Source organism: Hemiscyllium ocellatum, chromosome 5, assembly GCF_020745735.1.
Source record: "Hemiscyllium ocellatum isolate sHemOce1 chromosome 5, sHemOce1.pat.X.cur, whole genome shotgun sequence".
NCBI lineage: Eukaryota > Metazoa > Chordata > Chondrichthyes > Orectolobiformes > Hemiscylliidae > Hemiscyllium > Hemiscyllium ocellatum.
The window spans coordinates 23,108,268-23,130,015 of NC_083405.1; the positions used below are offsets into that span (position 1 = coordinate 23,108,268).

General features: G+C 41.0%; 1 protein-coding gene across 1 annotated transcript in view; it reads right to left on the reverse strand.

Moving 5' to 3' along the window:
- Positions 1-21,442, reverse strand: part of nsun2 (NOP2/Sun RNA methyltransferase 2) — a 47,853-nt gene extending 26,411 nt beyond the window's left edge. The window contains exons 1-8 of the mRNA XM_060825335.1: positions 21,233-21,442; positions 15,431-15,588; positions 11,796-11,900; positions 11,608-11,713; positions 9,315-9,386; positions 5,607-5,691; positions 2,060-2,255; positions 929-1,003 (exon numbers count right to left, since the gene is read on the reverse strand). Of these exons, the coding sequence (XP_060681318.1) occupies positions 929-1,003; positions 2,060-2,255; positions 5,607-5,691; positions 9,315-9,386; positions 11,608-11,713; positions 11,796-11,900; positions 15,431-15,588; positions 21,233-21,295 (860 nt within the window). The 5' untranslated portion in view covers positions 21,296-21,442. The remainder of the gene's footprint in view (positions 1-928; positions 1,004-2,059; positions 2,256-5,606; positions 5,692-9,314; positions 9,387-11,607; positions 11,714-11,795; positions 11,901-15,430; positions 15,589-21,232) is intronic.
- Between the last annotated feature and the right edge of the window lie 306 nt (positions 21,443-21,748).

The window sequence follows — 21,748 nt, forward strand, 5'->3', positions numbered from 1 at the left end:
ATTACTTGGGATAACATTAAAAGACTTCTGAAATCCTGAAGCTCCAGCGCCTCACTCCTTTCTATGCAGGTCAGATAACTAGGAACAGAAGTAAGCCATTCAGTCCCTAAGCCTGAATAAGATTTCAGCATTCCTGATGAAGGGCTTATGCCCGAAACGTCGAATTTCCTATTCCTTGGATGCTGCCTAACCTGCTGTGCTTTAACCAGCAACACATTTTCAACTAAGATTTCAGCATATCAATAAGGTAATCTTATTGATACAAGCTTATAGCTTATTCAATAAGATATTCAACAAGATTATGGCTTACCTGCTTATGTCTAATTCCACATGCCATCCCCAGTAACCTTGGAGTCCCTTGCCAAAACAAATCTATTAACTTCTGCCTTGAAAATGTTAAATGACTCCACCTTCAGCACTTTGAGTGTGTTCTAAACAGACAGGAATAAAAAACCTTCATCTCTGCCTGAAAAGGCCAACCCCCAATTTTGAAACAGTGCCCTGTTTCCAGACGGAGAGGAGAGGACATTCTTTTCACATCCACCTCATCAAGATCGTGTTGAATCTTTTACACAAAAATCAAGTAACCCCTCACACTCTTCTAAATCCCAGTGGAAACATGCCCAGCCTGTCCAACTTTTCCTCATAAGATAACACATGTCAGGTATTAATCTAGCAAACATCCTCTGAATCACCTCTAACATATTTATATCCTCAAAACAACTCTACTAAAACATATCCTTTTCATATCAATGCTTGTTCTTTATTGACCCGGACTCCAAGTTTCAGCAGCTCAATTCAGAAATGAAGTAGTCAGCCCATGTGCCACTGTGAGCCAAACAATGCACAGATTGGTAAAATACTTATTACTTGAGAAATAAACAGAAGACAAGACTCTATCCTCAACGGGGAAGCTTAATAGTCTTACCCATGCAACTGGAGGCTGTTGCTGGTTGTCCACTTTTTCCACACATCAATATTCTTTCTCAAGGTTGCATCACCACTAGAATCATAAAGAAGCACATTCTCAAAATGAGAAAAGAACTAGTTAACAGACAAACTTGTGTACAAGCTGCCCAAATCCAATGCCTACTCTTTCATGTTAGTGAATTTCCCTGACAGGACAAGCTAGCACCACAAAATAAACACAGGCAATCCTTGGGTTGTGACAGGTTCTGTTTTTCAGTGCATTTGCAAGTCGATTTGTAACTAAGTTGGAACACACTGCCAGACAATATTCAATAGTTGTTTGTAATACAAGAAACGCTCTTACGATGGATGCTTTAAATTACAACTCTGTATGGGATTGCGTCCGTAAGTACACCTGTTCTTCAATCAGAGACCCCCTATACTATTAATTTGAGAATATCAATTGACTGGATGATGCAGCTCAATGGAAAATAAAGCATCATGCAAATTGTTCTGCATTATAGGCAGTTCATGTATGGCTACAAATTTCATGACAAAACTCCCTGTTAGAGTAATCTCTTTCTACCCCCTTTCAGAGGAAAGAAACACCAATAAATAAACATTTTGAATATACAGAGATAAACAACAGGATTTTAACCTTTAACATGCTTACTTCTATGAGATTTTACTTTCGTTCATCTCCTTCACAACAATGAACCCAAATTACCTATAACAGGCCGTTTAAGTAGATCTTTAATGTTTTGCAGTAACTAATTATTTCTCAAATGTTCAGTCACATTAGCATACTCCAAATGCTCACAAAATTTTAACTATAAGTAACCTTACATTTACTGGTTCACCTTCACAGTTTTGTAAGGCTTGCTTCCAATTATACAGCATAATTAAAAGTGCAAACTAGAGACACAAAATGCATAGAATTACATTTCTTCCTTGTAATAATGAAGAAATTAAGTGCAATATTTAAATGAGGATTTTGAAGAGGATAATTATGAAATTACCATGAATCAGTACAGAAATTTGTGTTTGTGAAAGGCATGCAGCTACTCGAAGGATACTTAGCTGTAAATAAAAAGGAATTTCTTCCAACAAAAAATATAGTAACAAGTTTATGGCATGCACACCACTATACCTGCATGGTACATCACACAAAATCCGGTCATAGAAGAGAATATTCCTTTGACCATCGCTGTCCATCATCTGCAATCTTGGTATATTCGATGCATCATGATTCACTACCATAATACAAGGGCTATGCAAGCGCTTTGACTGATGAACCAACAGGTAACACCGCTTGTTGTCAACGTCATTAGCAATTACAAAACCCTCTTATATAAAAACAAAACAAAATATTAGTATCAAATTTCATAACTAAAATGTGATGGAGGAACAAAAACAAATTAAATAGGTTGTGAGATCATACAGAACTTGAGTACTGCTGAATAAATACATTCTGCCAAAGCATTCAACAAATCGCATAAATACCAATGTAAAGGATAACAACATTTAGTCGAGAGAAGAGTGCTGATTAGTTGGCAAGTGACATGGAAAACACATCAGTTAATGATGACTGACAGCTAATGGCCCTGTTGTGTTTACATTTTAAGTCAGGCAGAGTGTCTCAAATCTTTAAGGGCAACTCCTTGACCAAAGTTCACTTCTAACAGAATGCTGTAGTTGAGGCAAAAAGTTTGCCCATATACAAGTAATATGTTAGATGAATTTTCGTACCACTATAACATCAAATAAAAACCGAAAGAACTGCAGAAAATCAAACAAAAACAGAACCTGCTGGAAAAGCTCAGCATTTCTGACAGCATCTGTGAAGATAAATCAGAGTTAACGTTTCGGGTCTGTTGATCCTTCCTCAGAAGATCAAATCAAACAGCTGATAGGAACAGGAATAGCCTGTTCAACCTCTCAAACCTGTTCTGCCATTCAATGAGATCGTGATTAATCTGTGGCCTAACTCCACGTACCTGCCTTTGGTGCATATCCCTTAATATTTTAGCTTAACAAAAAATTCATCAATCTCAGATTTAAAATTAATGACTAATGTAGCATCCACGGCCATTTATGGAAGAGAGTTTAAACATCTACCACCCTCTGCGTATAGATAAGCTTCCAAACAGCTCTTCTGAATTGACTGGCCCTAACTTTTAGATTATGACCCCAAGTTCTAGAATTCCCAACCAGTGGAAATAGTTGATCTTTATCGATCCTGTTTTAACCCGTTAATATCTTGAAGGCTTTGATCAGATCACCCCTTAACCTTCAAAATTAAAAAGAAAACAGGTTTAATTTTGGAAAAGCTCTCTTCATAACATAGTCCCTGAAGTCCAGGTATCATTCCTCTAAAACTTCATTGCACCCCCTAAATTGTGGTTCCCAGATCTGCTCACAGTAGGGTCCAACTAGGATTTTGACCAACTCTTCAACCGTTTGCAGCAAACAAGATACTGAACACAACCAACCAGCCCACACATGCCAAATTTGCAATAAAGCCACCAGCATCAGATATGATTCTGTAACAGGACAACATAATCCTGAATACGTGAAGAATTACACTGACAAATAATTTGGGACTGCCAGTGTAATAACCGAAGTTAAATATATTAACACACAGGGCCTGGTCAGTGCAGACAGATGTACATATCACTCCTGCTACAACTCAAACAGGTAACAGCCATCAGCTGGTGCAATCAGAAGTAACCCACCTAGTTTAAAATTTAACCCATACCTAACTGCTTTCATTCACCAATAGCATTAATTGGTGCATTCTCCATGGAAATACCTCTACCAGAGTACAGTGCCAATTTGCACTCTCCTTTCATACAATATAAGAGGATGGTTTTCCCTTACATTCGTATTCTTGAGTATTGTCCTGATGAGTACAAAATGCTGATAAAGTGTCCTTTTCAGCAATACTCGAACTTTAACCCCTCCTGCCAAAGAATACTCAAATCACAGTTGAATAATCATTAGTAAGTGGTTCATAGTCCACTTTTTACATTCCATATCCCATGCTTTTTACTGCCTTCAAACTTTGTTTGTAATATTAGTCTGGAAGTAAAAAGGAAAACAACTTCAGCCTCCATCTTCATCTAGTACAACATAAGATAGCAGACTGAGATTTTAAACAAACAAATGCCAATGGTTTAAGAAGGGCACTGGGTAAAGGTGTTAAAAGGGCAGCACGGTGGCACAGTGGTTAGCACTGCTGCCTCACAGCGCCAGGGACCTGGGTTCAATTCCCACCTCAGGCGACTGTCTGTGTGGAGTTTGCACATTCTCCCCGTGTCTGCATGGGTTTCCTCTGGATGCTCCGGTTTCCTCCCACAGTCCAAAGATGTGCGGGTCAGGTGAATTGGCCATGCTAAATTGCCCGTAGTGTTAGGTAAGGGGTATATGTAGGGGTATGGGTGGGTTGCGCTTCGGCGGGTCGGTGTGGACTTGTTGGGCCAAAGGGCCTGTTTCCACACTGTAAGTAATCTAATCTAAAGTAATCTAATCTAATCAAATAAAAGTAGCATTCCTTTTGCATTTATAACTCTCACTATAAACACCACTAGGTAGGTACCCCTAGATAATGACCATGGGAGAAATCATTAACAGAATTAGGGTTCCCCCTGAATCAATTATGACAAAATCTCAGCTCATGGACTCTACTCAATTATTTGCTTTCGCAACTATAGCAAAGTTGTCCTCCAACCTCCCAGAAAAATAATTCAGACCTCAAATTCAATTTACTTTATCTACAACTTAAATCTGTTCCTGATTTAATGTAATAAGACATGGTAATCAGTAAATGATTAAAAACAGTGCGCATGTGCTCAGCAGTCGTCCTTCCTAACTGCATTTTACACTCACCACTTCTACACCACCAATGATAAATAAAAAGTAGTGATATCCTTAATACGTTGAACATTAAAATCTAAACAGCTTTAGCAATAGCATCAAGCTGGCTTACACTTCTGGCAATATGCAAAGATCAGATGAAGTCTCCCACCTGTTGTTAATAATGATTGTCTCTCAAAACCAATTTACATTCTACACTTCTTTGCAAAAACAATAAGTGATGCTGACAGAAAACAGGGAGGACAGTGTGTTAATAATTTCAATTAGACCAAACAAAATCAGGAAGAGAATTCAACCGAGAATAATGACTGTTTGCCTTCTAGTTTGGCACAGTTGCATTCATAGCAAGGTTTTAAGTGCATAAAATGATAAAAAAGAATAAGCATGGAATAGATTTTAAATCACATATTTGCCCAGTGTGTGTAGAAACTTTATATAAATGGAGAGAGAAAACAAGGTCAGGAATCTTTAAGTAGTAACAAATAGCATTTTACAACTGGTTGTTTTGCCCATTGTATATTAGGATGCCAATTTCAAAGGGATATTTATTTGAAACAGGAAATTAATCTACAATATAGCCCATAAAATGTAATCATTTGTCAAATCAAATTTATAAAACAGGGATTCGCATTTATCATGTTAAACCAGGATTGACAGAACACTGCATTTTCAATTCATCAGGTTATTACATTGAGATTGCCATTCGCAGGTATTGATGTCATAGTGATTCGCAGAAGGTCTATTCTTCAGTGATAAAAATAGCAGGGCAGAGACTTTGACACTGCAGAGTTTGAATGCCCAACCATCAGAAAAAGAATTACCTGGGAAGGCAACGTTCATATCAGAGTGCAGCATCTCAATCAGCTGAGCAGTCTTTGATCCAGGTGCTGCGCACATATCGAGAATCTAACAAGGAACAAAAACTTTGCACTTCGACTTGTTCACTCAATTTACATCATAATTCAACTTTAAGGAAAAAAAACACAAAATATGATACAATAATGAAATCCAAAATTTAAATTATGAAAGGCCAAACACTTGAGATAGAGAATTAAATATTCATTGGCAGCATTTCTATTGCTTTACCCGTGAATTAATTACTATTATTTTGAAAATTGCATGAAGTTTTGAAGAATCATGTCAAAATGATCTCTGAATAGACTGGAATGAAAACAAAAGGGCTCATAACATTTAGGTTCAGAAATCACAAAGTGCCAAAGGTCATATTTTGCAAGTCACTGAATAGGTATGGAAAAGTCAAGTGCTGCTTTACAGCAGTGGATTTTGAAGACAGAATTTGACAATTCTGCCAAATCTTCATGAAAATCCTAAATCACAAACATTAAATCATTTCTGTTCTAAGAGAATGCCTAAATTGCATTGTGATGATCGTGCCATCATAGAACAAACAAGATTATAGAAAGATTTACAAACAGGAAATTTAAGATCTATTCTTCCCAATTCTACACAACAGCCACCACCTCTAACTTTAGTCTCCCATATTTTGATCATTATAGAATTTGATCTCCGAAATATTTGCACATCTCCTTTACTGCTAAAGTTTGCTCTTTCACACCAAATAGTTCTCAGTTCAATTCCTCAACTCTTTATAAAGCTCAAATCTAGCGAGTTTTGAGCAGATTTGTAGCTCAGGTTGAGGTTCTGGCTGTAGGTTTGCTCACTGAGCTGGAAGATTTGTTTTCAGACATTTAGTCAACGTCCTAGGTAACATCAGTGAGCCTCTGGATGAAGCAATGGTGGCATGGTCCGCTGTCTATTTATATGTTTTAAGTTTCTTTGGGTTGGTGATGTCATTTCGTGCTCTTTTCTCAGGGGGTGGTAAATGGGATCCAAGTCAATGTGTTTGGTATTAGAGTTCCAATGCCATGCTTCTAGGAATTCTCATGCATGTCTCCATTTGGCTTGTATTAAGATGGATGTATTGCCCCAGTCGAAGTGGTGTCCTTCCTCATCTGTATGTAAGGATACTAGAGAGAGTGGCTCATGTCTTTTTGTGGCTAGTTGATGTTCATGCGGCTAGTTTTCTGCCTGTTTGTCCAATGTTGTGTTTGTTACAGTTCTTGCATGGTATTTTACAAATGACGTTAATTTTGCGTGTTGCCTGTAGAGAGCCTTGTAAGTTCATTAGCTGCTGTTTCAGCGTGTTGGTAGGTTTGTTGCTGAGAAATTGGCAGACTGTGTTCATTGGGAACCCGTTCTTTTTGAACACACAGTATAGTTCGATTTTTCTCTGCTCTGCATAGTTCCTCTGTGCTGCAGTGTGTGGTGGCTCGTTGAAATAATGTTCTAATGCAGGTTCATTGGTGGGTGTTTTGATGTTTGCTTCTGTAGTTCAATATTTGGTCCGTACGTATTGTTTTTCTGTAAATGTTGTTTTGAGGTTCCCCAATGGCTGTTCATTCTACTGCGACATTTTGGATTGGCGGTTTGTTGTTGTTTTCCTCCTCTTTGGTGAGTTTTAGGCCAGTAAGGGTATTATTGATGGTCTTGAAGATTTCCTCTAATTTGTTTCATTGAGTGGTGGCAAAGGTGTCATCCACATAGCGGACCCAAAGTTTGGGTTGGATGGTTGGCAGAGCTGTTTGTTCGAGTCCCTGTATTACGGCTTCTGCTAAGAATCCTGATATCATCCCAGTCATTCCAACACCTACAACTGAAGCTGCATGAGAACATTATCTCAACGAGCCACCATACACTGCAGCACAGAGGAAAATCACCTATACAGTGTATTCAAAAAGAATGGGTACCCAATGAACACAGTCTGCCTTTGAAAAGGGTGCAGAGGAAGTTCATCAGGATGTTGCTTGGTATGGAGGGCGCTAGGAATGAATAGAGGTTGAGTAAATTAGGACTATTTTCATTAGAAAGACGGAGGTTGAAGATCAACCTGATTTAGGTCTACAAAATCATGAGAAGTACTGACGGGGCGGATAGCAAGAAACTCCCCCCCCCAAGAGTACAGGACTCAATTATTAGGGTTCACGAGTTCAAAGTGAGAGTGGAAAAGTTTAAGGGAGATATAAGTGGAAACTTCTTTACGCAGAGGGTGGTGGGAACGCATTGCCAGCGGAGGTGGTAGAGACGGGTTAAATAGCATCATTTAAGATGTATCTAGACAGATATATGAAGGAGCAGGCAGCAGATGGATACAGATCCTCTATCTAAACCTTAGATACAGGTTTAGATAGAGGATCTGGATCAGAGCAAGCTTGGAGGGCCAAAGGGCCTAATCCTGTGCAGTAATTTTCTTTGTTCGTTAAGAAATGTCCACAGCCTTACTTTTAGTCCTGGGGAGCAGGCTGACTTGTGAGTCAAGCCAGATGACCCAGGAATTGCCAAGGAGGCTGCCAGTTCCTGGGGTGGACTGGATGGAAAACCTTTCTTGTCAGCACAAAACTGTATCTAAAAGAAATAATAAAAGTACAGAAAATTTCTCAAGCCCTCAGCCTCTCCCCCCCACACCTCCCCAACTCCTCAAACTCCCTGTTACCCATTCAGGTCAATCTATGACATAGGAAATTACGTCACCAACCCAAGGCAACCTAAACACAAATAGAAAGTGAGCCATGCCACCAGTGTATCATCTGGAGGCTCACCGATGATGTTACTTAGTATTGTAACGAAACTTCTGAAAACAAACCTTCCAGCTCAGCGAGCAAACCTACATTCAAAGCTCAAATCTTTTATAAACTTAAGATCCGCTTTCATGTCTGGGGAGACTGCTCCAGCAAACCCCACGCACATACACTAACCAAAAAAAAAAGTTTGTAGGCATGACTCCAGTTTCTCCAAGCCTACTTTAGTCAATGCTATTTGAACTGTTCTCCTAGATTCCTCCAACCTTCAATTATGGGCAGTTTCACATATCAGCCTTGACATATGACTAGCACACAAGTTCATTAGGTAAAATGGTGAAACTAAAAATAATTAGATAATTTGCAGATTAGCATCAGAAAACAAAATCTGCAAGCTGTTCAAGTGTTGTAAGAAGCCAGCTGGCTCACGAATATACAACATGGAAAAGAAGCTATTTGGCTTCACCTCTCAGTGCGACTTCAGAAAACACTACATGGTTATCTCAATGTTTAATGAAAAGAACTTACAAGCCTTTAGTAGGATAAATATATTTATTTTGTATAGAACCTACTTTCAAAAGCTCTGCTCATTTTCACAGAATCATACTAGCTAATTCAAAGTGCAAACTGGTCCACAGCTTCTGCAAACAGAAATAAGCTAGGCTGCAAAGCTACTCAATGCAAACTCAAACTGTCATAATATAGAACACCTCCAAGCCTCAGCACCATGTTGCTCTACCATTTTGATATTGACATTGATCCAAAATTACTTGTGGTTCAAAAGCAGCAGCACCATGATACCCTCTCGTCATTTTCAATCTATTCTGCAATTTATTTTGAAATACTAGCTTCAAAACAAGTAATCTAACCTATTTTTCTATTACTATGCAGAGTATTTTGTTCCTATATTTTAGAATTAAATATCTACTGTACCTTATGATGTGCCTTAATATCAAGTAGCAAAGGAGGAATCATACTGACAGCTTCCTGGCGACTGATATTCCCCTGGAAAAAAGGAGAAAAAAATTTCACAACTCCAAGTTTGTTACAGTCACAAAGTAGTAGAATGTAAAATGAAGGAAGTTAGCCCACAAATCAAACAAAGACTAACTGATAAAGGATTTACCAGGATTCATTTGTGCAAGGCACACTTAATTTTGCAATTTTATGAAATCATAAATCTTACAGCACAGAACGTAGTAATTGGGCCCATAATGTCTTTACCAGCTCTTTAAATAGCCATTCAATTTATTCTCTATACCTGAGTTTTGTAACAGTCCTGTCTAATTATGTTTCCAATTGCCCTGTAAAATTTTCTATGGCAAGTGGTTCACCGCAGTTTCAGGTAGAATGTTATCAATTTTGACAACTCTGTGTAACTACATTTTTCCACATTCTCTAGCCTTTTTAAAATATCTATGATAGTTGTTCCCTGACTTGCTCGATCACAATCCCTTATATTTTGCATTTCTCTCTTAAGGCCCTACTTTATCTTCTCTGTTATTTCAAGAATATCTTGCATTTATTGTATTACTCACAAACGCAAGTGTGCACAACGGTGGTTCACAAAGTTGTTGCAAAGCAAAATGTGACATGAGCTACACACAGAATTATAAGGACCTGACACACAGCCACCACTGGTGCAAAGACCAAAAGTGATGATGCGTGAGAGATCAAAACTGAGATAATAGCTACAGAGATAGGCAGAGGCAAAGCCACATTGAAATTTCAAATTAAGAATGAAAAGTTTTCAAACAGATGTATGCAGGTAAGGCGGCAAAGCACGGACGGGTGAATGGGACTCGCTCAAGTCAGGACATAGACATAATTTTGGATGATCTTATGTTTAAAGAGCATGGGACACCAGCCAAGTGTGTTGGAGTATTAAACGTAAGATATGGATGAAATAGAATCAATCTCAGCTTCTCCAATCTCTCAAATTAACTGAAGTCCCTTATCATTGATGTCACGTTGGTCGACTCCCCTGTATCCTATTCCTGAAATGTGGCGTCTCAATACTCTATCCAAAGCTTCATTAAATATTTACAACAGGTTAACTGGCTTCCCCATTTTTGTATTCAATACCCACTATTTATAAAGTGAACCCTCTGCTATTTATTTGTTTTTTTGTTTTGTTATTTTCAGTAAAAGTGTCTAACAAAGACAATATATTGTTGCACTTGGGCTTTCAAAGGCATTTGGTCAACTACTGAAGTCTGATTCAGGAAATAAGTGCGCATCGTGTTCAAGAGACAGTGGTAAATTGGGGACAAAATTGGTTTCGGAATTAGGGATGATTAGATGCTTTCCCAAATGTAGAGGGCCACAAAGAAGGTATCCTACGTGCTTTCTTAATTACACTTTCAACTTGCCCTGCACTTCCTATGTTCCGCTGATCATGTATTTTAGGTACAACCTTCTCTCCATATTATTTCTCCCAAGTGCATTATTTTGTAAACATTAACTGCATCTGCAAAGTGCCTTTCCATCTTACCCATGTCTTCCTCGTGCTCACACTTTACTAGGTTACCAATTTTTGTATTATTTGCAACCATTGAAATTGTACTCCTTTTACCCAAATGCATGGCATAGTGTACCAGGAAAACCAATAATTCCAATACAAGTTCTGGGTAACCATACTGAAGGTTTCTCCAAATCTCTTCCATCCCTTTTCCTTCAAAGAACTAATGATTAATAAACAAACATTCAAAGCAGTAACAGCAATTGCACAAAAAGGGATTTGAAATTATGCTGTATTAGGTCAAGATCTTTGGGACACGTATTTTTTTTCCAACATTTTATTTAGGCTTTCTGCACATCTAAAAATGCCAAAATACATTAACAGCTATTTAATTTTGACCAATTTATCTTGTTAAGATAAGAATCAAATATTTCAAGATTAACATCTGTCTGCATTGTTAAAACTTCCACTAGCTGTGAAAACGTTTAGATTTGAAGGAAATAATGCATTTTCCCATCATATCACAAAACAAAGTCACAAATAAATAATTAGCAGGCATAAGTGTATTCTGAATTCCTGTGTTTGTAACATGAAGTAATTTATGCCATCCTCAAAAATAAAACTGTAATTAATAAACCAAAAGAAACAAACTTGTGGACTAAATTGTGAATTACATTCTCTTGCGTTTCAACTCAAGAAAATTTTCATCATTTTACTGCACTTTCCCTCTCTCTCCCCCTCCCCCTAATGAATATGAATACTTACAGACTCTGTTTCACTAACAAGGAACTGATGGAACTTCTCCAAGACTGGTGACTTTCTCAGCATTTTCCTGCTAATGTTAATATGCCAAGCTAGTTCACCTGGATACCTACAAAAGAAATCTTAATTTATCTCAAACTGTTGAAATTTACAACTTCACCGTCACACGTGTGAAAGAGACCATTTCTTACCAGCTCAAAGGTAGTGGGGCCTCAATCTTCTGCCCGTCCACCTCCAAGTCTTGCAATTCTTGGAAGTACTTTGTTTTTAGACAATGCAATATCTCTTCAGCATGGCTTTACAAATCAAAAATGAGAGGGAAGAAAAGAACAAAAGAGATAAATCAAATATTCTGACTGAACGAATGACAGTCATGTGGCAAATATTTAGTTTTGTTCATGAAAACCAACTTTTTCCTGGCGTCCTTTCAAGTTTATGAAGCACATAATCCATGAATGGTGCATGCCAAACCTAAATCCCTGGCTGAATAAAGTCTTCCATAAAACAAGCTAACGAGTTTAAAATGGAAGATGGCAGCTCCTTTGAAAAGAAAGGATGACCAGAGGAAGTGATACGATCAAGAATCAGTTCAGCAATGATACTTGGGATTGAGGTGTGATTGGAAACAGCCTAACTGAGCCAGCAATACATCAGCAGCTGACAACTTCACTACACGTTATACTACTACATTCTTAAAAGGATCTATAACCGCTGTAAAAAAAAGTGTTTCAATCTTGGGTAAAAATGACAAAACATTGTATTGTCAAAATGCAAACATCGCACTTTGTGTAAATAAAGAACAATCTTGGTGCATACTGTTGAGAAGAAAAATTTACTTAAAGCAAAATTTATATTGCATTGGCAATGTTCTTTCTCAGTCTTTGCAATTACACGAACTCTATATAGAAGCATAACGATAGGCTATTTTCAAGTGAATTGCTAATGCAAATCACTGAATTGTGCAAAATGTTCCAAACAACTGAAAGAGGTCCACTTACAGAGAAACCTCAATTATCTGGCATTCAATCATCTGAATTATTATTCGGCAAGATCACAAGGTCCGGATTCTTGGCTAAACTATGTTATCCAGCATTCGATTATCCGGAATCGATGAACCGAACAAACTACTCCCGCCTGTGTATTAGATTAGATTACTTAGTGTGGAAACCCTTTGGCCCAACAAGTCCACACCGACCCGCTGAAGTGCGACACACCCAGACCCATTCCCATACATTCACCCCTTTACCTCACACTACAGGCAATTTAGCATGGCCAATTCATTTAACCTGCACATTTTTTCTTGGACGGTGGAAGGAAACTGGAGTACCTGGAGGAAACCCATGCAGACACGGGAAGAACGTGCAAACTCCACACAGACAGTTGCCTGAGGCGGGAATTGAACCCGGGTCACTGGCGCTGTGAGGCAGCAGTACTAACCACTGTGCCACCATGCCTTCCGACAATAGAGGTTTCTTTGTACATTGCATGAACACAGGGCATCTCAGAGAACTCTACAGTCCACTTTACAAATGATGAAATACTTTTGAAAAGGGCAGTCCCAATTATAATGAAGGACATTCAGCAGCTACTTTCCTTACAGAAAGTGCCCACAGTATAGCAATGACCAGATTTTTATGGTGTTTAAGGATAAATATTGGACAAAACTGGAGATAAGTCTCCTCTTTTATGTTTGAAATTGCAGCACAAAGTCCTTTTATCATCCAACTTAAGGTCTCATTTCATGACAGCAAATCTAAGAGGTAGTATTCCTGTGTCAAGTTGTTGTGCCCAAATACTGAAACAGGACTAGAGATCTGAAATTTTGACTTAAAGGCAAGATTGGCACCACTGCTTCATAACTCAATGCTGTTTTAACTATCGTGATATAGCATATAGTGTTTATATTTGTGTAAAAGTACACAATGCAGTATAATATCAACAGCTATAATTTAAACAAAAGCATATCTTGCTTACAATTTAGCATGCCAAAGTCAATGTCACAGGATTGTCAAATCGACAAGATAGCGAAAATATTTAAAATTTCAATGCACAAGACTATTTTAGAGCAATTGTTCGCCATCAGTTATTAAGTCTTAGATATCCTTCTAGTTTGAGAAATGCAGTCTATTTGGAGGGGGATAGGTTTGGGGAATAAAAAACAGAAGTCAAATTTCCGGGGACCACAGGGCTGCACTCTCATTAGAGAGTGTCAGCAAGTGCGAGAGAGAGTGGGCGCGAGGACAAGAGAATGGATGATGCTTAGCCTGAGAGTCACCATGACTCAGGCAATGGAAGAGGATGAGAAAGAGATTCTTTCTTGGTAGCTTCAGCAGGTGCAGGAATTGAACCCATGCTGTTGGTGTAACACAGTCACAAACCAGCTGTACAGCAACTGAGCTAACCAACCCCCAAGCATTTGATACAGCTATATTAAAAAACCTTTTGTGAGGTGCTGCCGTGTATTAATTATCCAATGTATTGTATCTACAACTGTGACTGCACGTTTTAAAAAGAAATCATTGGTCTAATGGAGCTTACATAGGACTTAAGAGTAACTATTAAATAAATGAAACTTCTTCCTTTTCCTTACCGGCCTGAATTTTGCCATCAGTGATGAATGAACACACTCACTGTTTACGATGCTCACCCACAGACTTTTCAGGCTTTTGTAATATGATCTACAGCGACCCAAAAGATTGTGGAACCCTAACAGCCGAGCTGTTATAAACAGATTGATAAATTCCTACCAAAGGACACGGAGCTGGATTTTCCAAGAAGTAACAATCACACTCGGATTGCCATTCTGCTCTTCTTTTTTCCAAATATTCTGACAGGAGACGGGATCAGGGGTCATCATGGCACTGATTGCAGTGATATCCAGGAACGCATACAACCATTTTGACAGTTCATGAAAAAGCACAGGTATTCAAACCAAGTGAGAGTTTAGGGTTCAAAGAGGATAGGCTGCAATGGCTGGGAGACAAAGCAGGTACTATGTCCGAGGCAGAAATGGAACATGTTGGGTCAGGGTCAGGGCGGAGGTTGGGGGTGGGGGCAGTACAAGGACTTGGGGAACAATTTATTAGTCATCCAGGAACTAAGTCTAGGCTTTGCAAGCGAACCATCCAAATTCTCTCATTTGTAATGGGTACTTTTAGAGGGTTCCAGGCACAGGGTAAGTGCCAAGCAGAATCAATTTTCTGGATACTTCCCTCAGAATCTGCTATGATGGAAATTCTGCAGGATTCCGATACACAACTCCCACCTACTTTGCAGAAACATCTACCTGACTATCAGACATGTATTATAAACCATAAAGTGTGAGTCCAAGCAATCAATTCAATACCAAACTCATGTACACAGCAAACAAAAGGGAGAGAAGGAAAAATCAGAACTGAGAGCGACACAAGAAAGAGAATGAAAATGTTTTTGAGACAGGTTTAATTTGCATTTTATGTCTTCAATGCCAAGTAAAATTTGGAATGTTTGAGACTTCAACCAAATTTTCATTGCCAGAGATTGTTCAAAAGTAATTAAGACAGTTAAAAATGTACTTAAACATGAATGAAGTTTTTATGGTATTTTTGGTTATCCAATGAAGATGCACTCTAACCTAATTTCCCAATGTTTGATTGAATGTTACTGATGCTTTTGGTAAGATACCATTAAGAGGGATTCTTCTCATGAACGACATGTCAGCAATTTCCAAGTTTAGTTGTGTATACACAGTCACTGGAGGCTGCCTTTGACTTACCCCTTAGTAATGGTCTGACTGTTTGTTCTACCACAAATATTTGGGCTACTAACCCAGTTCTCATTCACTTACCTTTTATATCCAGTTATCCGAATAGTAGCTGGCAACGGCTCCCTCATGGTTGCCATAAATTGATCCCATTCCCCCTCAGGAACAATCTTTTGTCTTTGGTAATACTCTTCATAAAGTTTGTTTTCTTTAATAATCTCTTGGTAACCAGCTCCCCAACCCTGTAAATTAAAGCATATAATATATATTCAACTGTTAAATAAGTGCAACAATTTGGACCCATTTACAACTAAACTCATCTTTAGAGCACTTTGTCGTCCATGGTATCTGGTCAGACATGGACAAAGAATTTCGAACAAATCACCACTTATCATCACTTTCCCATCACCGATAACTCGGTATTTCTTCATGGTCATGTTCAAGTCACTTGGAACAAATACTGAAAGTAAGCAGGGCAAATAAACTCCTGTTTGGAGATTTGAGCATCCATTTTTAAGAGTGGATCAGAAGCACGACTGACTACATCAGGTCCTGAAGGATTGAGCAAGTGGCAGACAATGAAGGTCAAGGTATGGGAGAAATTCTACTGGACATTTTCATCTCTATTTGTCTCAAATGCATCCATCTACAAGAAGGGAGATTGCACAGTTCTTGAAGTAGCATTGACTTATGTTCACAAACAGGAGAGCTAAGCAATCCCGGAATCAATATCCTGCAGGAATGCACAAGATAAGCCTGAAGCTCTTATAATCATGCTCAGCCATAATCAAAAGTGGATGATAGACCTCAGCCTGCTCAAGATTCCAGTCAGCACAGATGACGGTCTTCAGCAGATGCAATTCTCTCTACACAGTATTTAAAAACAGCTGAGCACGCTGGATCCTGCAAACAGGATGAGTCCAGACAACAATCCAGCAGCAATGCTGAAGATGTGCTCCAGAACTAGCCATACCCCTAGCCAAGCTATTGAAGTACAGCTGCAACACTAGCACCTATCTGACTGAATTGCCCAGATATACATCGTCCAATAGTCAAAAGGTGTGCTGCTGGAAAAGCACAACCAGTCAGACAGCATCCAAACAGCAGGAGAGTCAACGCTTTGAGTACAAGCTCTTACTCAGGAATGAGCGGGTGGTCCAAGGGGGCTGAGAGATAAATGGGAGGGAGCTGGGGCTGCAATAGGTAGATGGAGGTGATGGTGACAGGTCAGAGCGGAAGATGGAGCAAATTGATGGACACGTAGGACAGTTCAAGAGGGCAGTGCCAAGTAGGAAGGTTGGATCTGGTATAAAGTGGGGGGAGGGGAGATAAAGAAACTGGTGAAATCTAAATTGATCTCATGTTCTTGGAGGGACCCAAGGCAGAAGATGAGGCATTCTTCCTCCAGGTGTCAGGTGGCAAGAGTTTGGCGGTGAAGGAGGCCTAGGACTTGCATGTCCTTGGTGAAATGGGAGGGGAAGTTAAAGTGTTCGGCTACAGAGCAGTGGGGTTATTTAGTACATGTGCCCCAGAGATGTTCTCTAAAAGCATTCTACAAGTTGGTGTCCTATCTCCCCAACATAGAGGAGACCACATTGAGAGCAACGTATACAGTAGATGATGTTGCAGCTGTACAGGACCATTGGTTAGGCCACTGTTGAAATAATAATGGTCTCCTTCCTATCGGAAATATGTTGTGAAATCTGAAAGGGCTCAGAAAAGATTTACAAGGAAGTTGCCAGAGTTGGAGGATTTAAGTTATAGGGAGAGGCTGAAAAGGCTGGGGCTGCTTTCCCTGGAGCGGAGGCTGAGGGGGTGACCTTATAGAGGTTTACAAAATCATGAGCAGCATGGATAGGGTAAATAGACAAAGTCTTTTCCCTGGGGTGGGAGAGTCCAGAACTAGAGGGCATTGATTTAGGGTGAGTGGGGAAAGATATAAAAGAGACCTAAGGGGCAACATTTTCAGACAGAGGGTGGTACGTGTATGGAAGGAGCTGCCAGAGGATGTGGTGGAGGCTGGTACAATTGCAACATTTAAAAGGCACCTCAAAGTGTATACGAATAGGAAGGATTTGGAGGGATATGGGCCGGGTGCTGGCAGGTGGAACTAGATTGGGTTGGGATATCTGGTCGGCATGGACCGAAGGGTCTGTTTCCATGCTGTACATCTCTATGACCCTGTGTGTGTGGAAGTACAGGGGAATTTCTGTCTGATGTAGAAAGATGTTTTGGGGCATTGGACAGAGGTGGGGTGGGGGGTGGGGGAAGAGTGTGGGTGCAGGTTTTGCACTTCTTGCAGTGGCAGGGGAATGTTCCCAGAGGGGAGGGTGGGTTACTGGGGGTGTGGACCTGACAAGGTAATCGCAGAGGGATTGGTCTCTCCGAAATGCAGATAGGGGTGGGAAGGGAAATATATCCCTGGTCATGGGGTCTGTTTGTAGGAAATGGTAGAGGATGATGCATTGTATCCAGAGTTTGGTGGGGTGGAAGGTGAGGACCAAGGGGGTTCTATCCTTGTTGCGATTGGAGGGGTGGGGTTCAGGGTAGAGAAGATGAAGTGGAGGAGATGCACTGGAGGGCATTGTCAACGACTTGGGAGGGGAAATTGCAGTACTTGATGGAGGAGGCCATCCAGGATATTCTACAGTGGAACTGGTCTTCCTGGGAGCAAATATGGCAGAGGCAGAGGAATTGAGAGTAATGGATAGTGTTTTTGCAGGAGTCCAGGTAGCTGTGGGAGTCGGTGGGTGTGAAGTAGATATCCGTGCGGGGTCTGTCGTCAGGAATCGTGATAGAGGGGTCCAGGAAGGGGAGGGACATGTCTGAGATGGTCCAGATGAATGAGGTCAGGGTGGAAGGTGTTGGTGAAATTGATGAAATGGTCAACCTCTTTGCAGGAGCATGATTTGGCACCAATGGTCATCGATGTAGCGGAAGAAAAGATGGGGAATGGTGCTTTTGTAGCTGCGGAAAATGGACTGTTTCACGAAATCTGATAAAGAGACAGGCATAGCTGGAGCACATGGCTACCCCTTCTGTCTGGAGGAAGTGGGGAGATTTGAAGGAGAAATTGTTGAGGGTGAAGACCAGTTCAGCCAATCGAATGATTGTGTCAGTGGAAGAGTACTGGTTGGGTTGGCGGGAGAGGGAGAAACGCAGGGCTTGGATTTGCCCTGTGGCTGAATACTTTAACTCCCCCTCCCACCTCACCAAGGACATGCAAGTCCTGGGCCTTGTCTACCGCCAAACTCTAGCCACCTGATGCCTGGAGGGAGAACGCCTCATCTTCTGCCTTTGGACCCTCCAACCAAATGGATCAATGTAGATTTCACCAGTTTCTTCATTTCTCTCCCCCAACCCCAACCTTATCTCAGAGCCAACCTTCCAACTCAGCATCGCCCTCTTGAACTATCCTACCTGTCCATCTTCCTTCCCATCTATCTGCTCCAACTTATCACCATCACCTCCTCACCTCTATTGCCCTATCGCATTCCTAGCTATCTTCCCTCCAACCCCACACCCACCCATTTCTCTCTCAGCCCCCTTGGGCCACTCCCTCATTCCGGATGCTCGAAATGTTGACTCTCTTGCTCCTTGGATGCTGCCTGACCGGCTGTGCTTTTCCAGCACCACACTTTTTGACTGTGATCTCCAGCATCTGCAGTCCTCACTTCCTCATACACTTTACAATACACAAATACAAAAATTAAGAACACTAGTTAACCATTCAAGCCCTGGAACCTCCACACTTGAAACGACCACAACTTATCTGATTGTGACTTCAATTCCACTTTTAGGCCAACTCCCTGTTTGTCAAGATTGGAACTAATGGTGACTATGAAACCATTGCCAATTGTCAGGGGAAAAAAACCCATCTGCTTTACTAATGCCCTTCAAGGAAGAACGTCGACTGCCCTTACCCAGTCTGACCTACATAAGACTGCGGACCCACAGCAATGTGGTTGAGTCTCAATTGCCCTCTGAGCAATTAGGGATGGGCAATAAATGCTGACCTCACCAGTGACCCCTGTCTCCTAAGAGTTAATTTTTAAAAATGCCAACATCACGAATTCAAGCCTGTTCCACCGTTCACCCCTTTAACATACAGGTGGATTCTGCAATGAACAGCTTAATAGTTAACGGAGTCATCATTTCTGCCTTGAAATGGTTCAATAATCCTACTTCCACTCCTCTCTGGGAAAGAGATTTCAAAACACACCAAATCCACAGACCAATAGAATTCCCTCTCAGCTCCATTTTAAACGGGAGACCACATTTTTAAATAACACCCCGTCAGTTTAACCAAATGCCATCCAGCCCACAATCAGCGAGACAGCCGAACCGGTCAAATACCACCCCATTAGCCTGCTCTTGATCAACAGAGTTATGGATGATGTCACCAGCTCCCAGAAAAGACCTTGTCCAACAATACTCAATTTGAGCTGAACCAGGACTATTCAGCACATGGTTTCATCACAGCTTAGATTAAAACATGAACAGAAGTGCTAATTTTCAAAGATCAGGGACAAATAATCACCTTCAACACTCAGGCAGCTTTTCACATGAGGTCAAGAAGCTCTGGTAAGATTCGAGCTAAAGGGAATCAAGAGGGAAAATTCTTCATTGGCTGGAGTCATACCTGTTTAAAAGGAAGATGACTGCCACTATTAAAAACTAATTATCTCACCCCTAGGACATCACTGCAAGAGTTCCTGGGTGAAAGTATTTTATCAACCTGTTCAGAGGTGTCCAGAGCAGAAAGGACTTAAACCCAGTCCTCCTGCTGCATTGGGCAATATCCTTACCTCTAAGCCACAAACGCCATTTAGAATTGAAGTCTGGGGAAGACACCAACAACACTGGCCAGTAGAGACACTGAATATATGACCAAGGCACTGTCAGTATCATGCTTTAGTCATCTGAGCTAACAAGCCACCACTTACAAAGTGATACTGCATCCAAGTGGCCAAAGGACATCTTTAGCACCAAAACTGACCTGGTCTATCACAGGATTCCCACATTCAGGTGCCTGAACTAGCTGTTTTCTACTTAATCTGTTAGAAATATTCTTACATAGCTCTGGTACAGATGGAACTTAAATCCAGGCCTCCTGTTCCAGCGGTAGGGACATCTCGTAAGGGTCCCAATAAGTTCCTCAGGGTAAAAGAGCCCTAGTTATAGAGACGTGGTTACAGAATCCCTATATTGTGGAAACAGGCCATTTCAGTCCAACAAGTCCATACCAACCCTCCAAAGATCATCCCATCACAGACCCACCCGCTGCCCCTCCATCCAAGCCAAAAAGAACCCCCTTTAACTGGCAAAAATCCACCACCTTAACATTCACTTCGTTAACCACGTGCGAAGTGGCAGCTACGTGTAATGTGTAGAAGATGCCCCGCAACAGACTCACTCGGACTTTGCCAACAGCACCTCCCATAACCACAACATTAATCAACTGGACTTACAAGGGACAGCAAGTACGCCATCCCCCTGCGAGCTCCACTCCAAGCCATACTCCATCCAGACTCCGATACCCTGAAACATCTGTGAAATATACCCTTGTCACTGGGTAGAAGGGCAGCAATTCCCTCCCTAACAACATTCTGGTAACAGGTAGACTACAGACGGTATTGGTACAAGGCAGCAGCTCTACATGAGCCACTTCTCAAGGCCGACAGCCATCCACCACCTGAGAATGTGTAAAACCAGAAGTTAAAATAAAACCAGTGGGCTCATTAGCATGGCCTTTTAGACGATAATGACAAAAACAATGTATAAAGCAGACTCTGAAATACCTGTGGGTCGAACAGGAGCCGGAGTTAAGGCACGTGTTTAAACGGAATATATTAATTAAGGAGGCCGGACGGTCTCAATACCTACAGGCTTGTTGTCGGTATTTACATTCCTGTCTCGGTTCCTGGGTCTGTTTTTTCGCCTCCCCATGCTGCGGACGACCGAGGAGAACCGAAGAAACGTGATGCTCCCAACTGGGCGCGGGGGCAGAGGAAAAGAGAGCAGGCCCCGGGGAGATCCGGAGGGGCAGCACACACGGCGGAAAGACCGGAGCTGGATCCCAAAGCGGAGTGGAGCGGAAAGGCTGGAGCCGGATCTGAACTGGAGCACGGGGGCGGAATCTCTGCAGCTCCTCCGGATGGAAACCTCTCACTCACTCACTCATTCATTCATTGACACAGCGAGTTGGAGCCGCGCGTGTGGCGTATACGTCACAGCAACGAAATGTAGCAAAAGAAATGATACATTTGTAGCCGTGACTTCATATCCCGCAGCTTTCAGTGTCTTACAGAGCAGCCACTTCTTTCACGTCTCTGTCTAACGCTGCCTGGCTTGCTGTGTTCTTCCTGCCCCCCCCTCTTCATGTCCACCCTGGATTCCAGC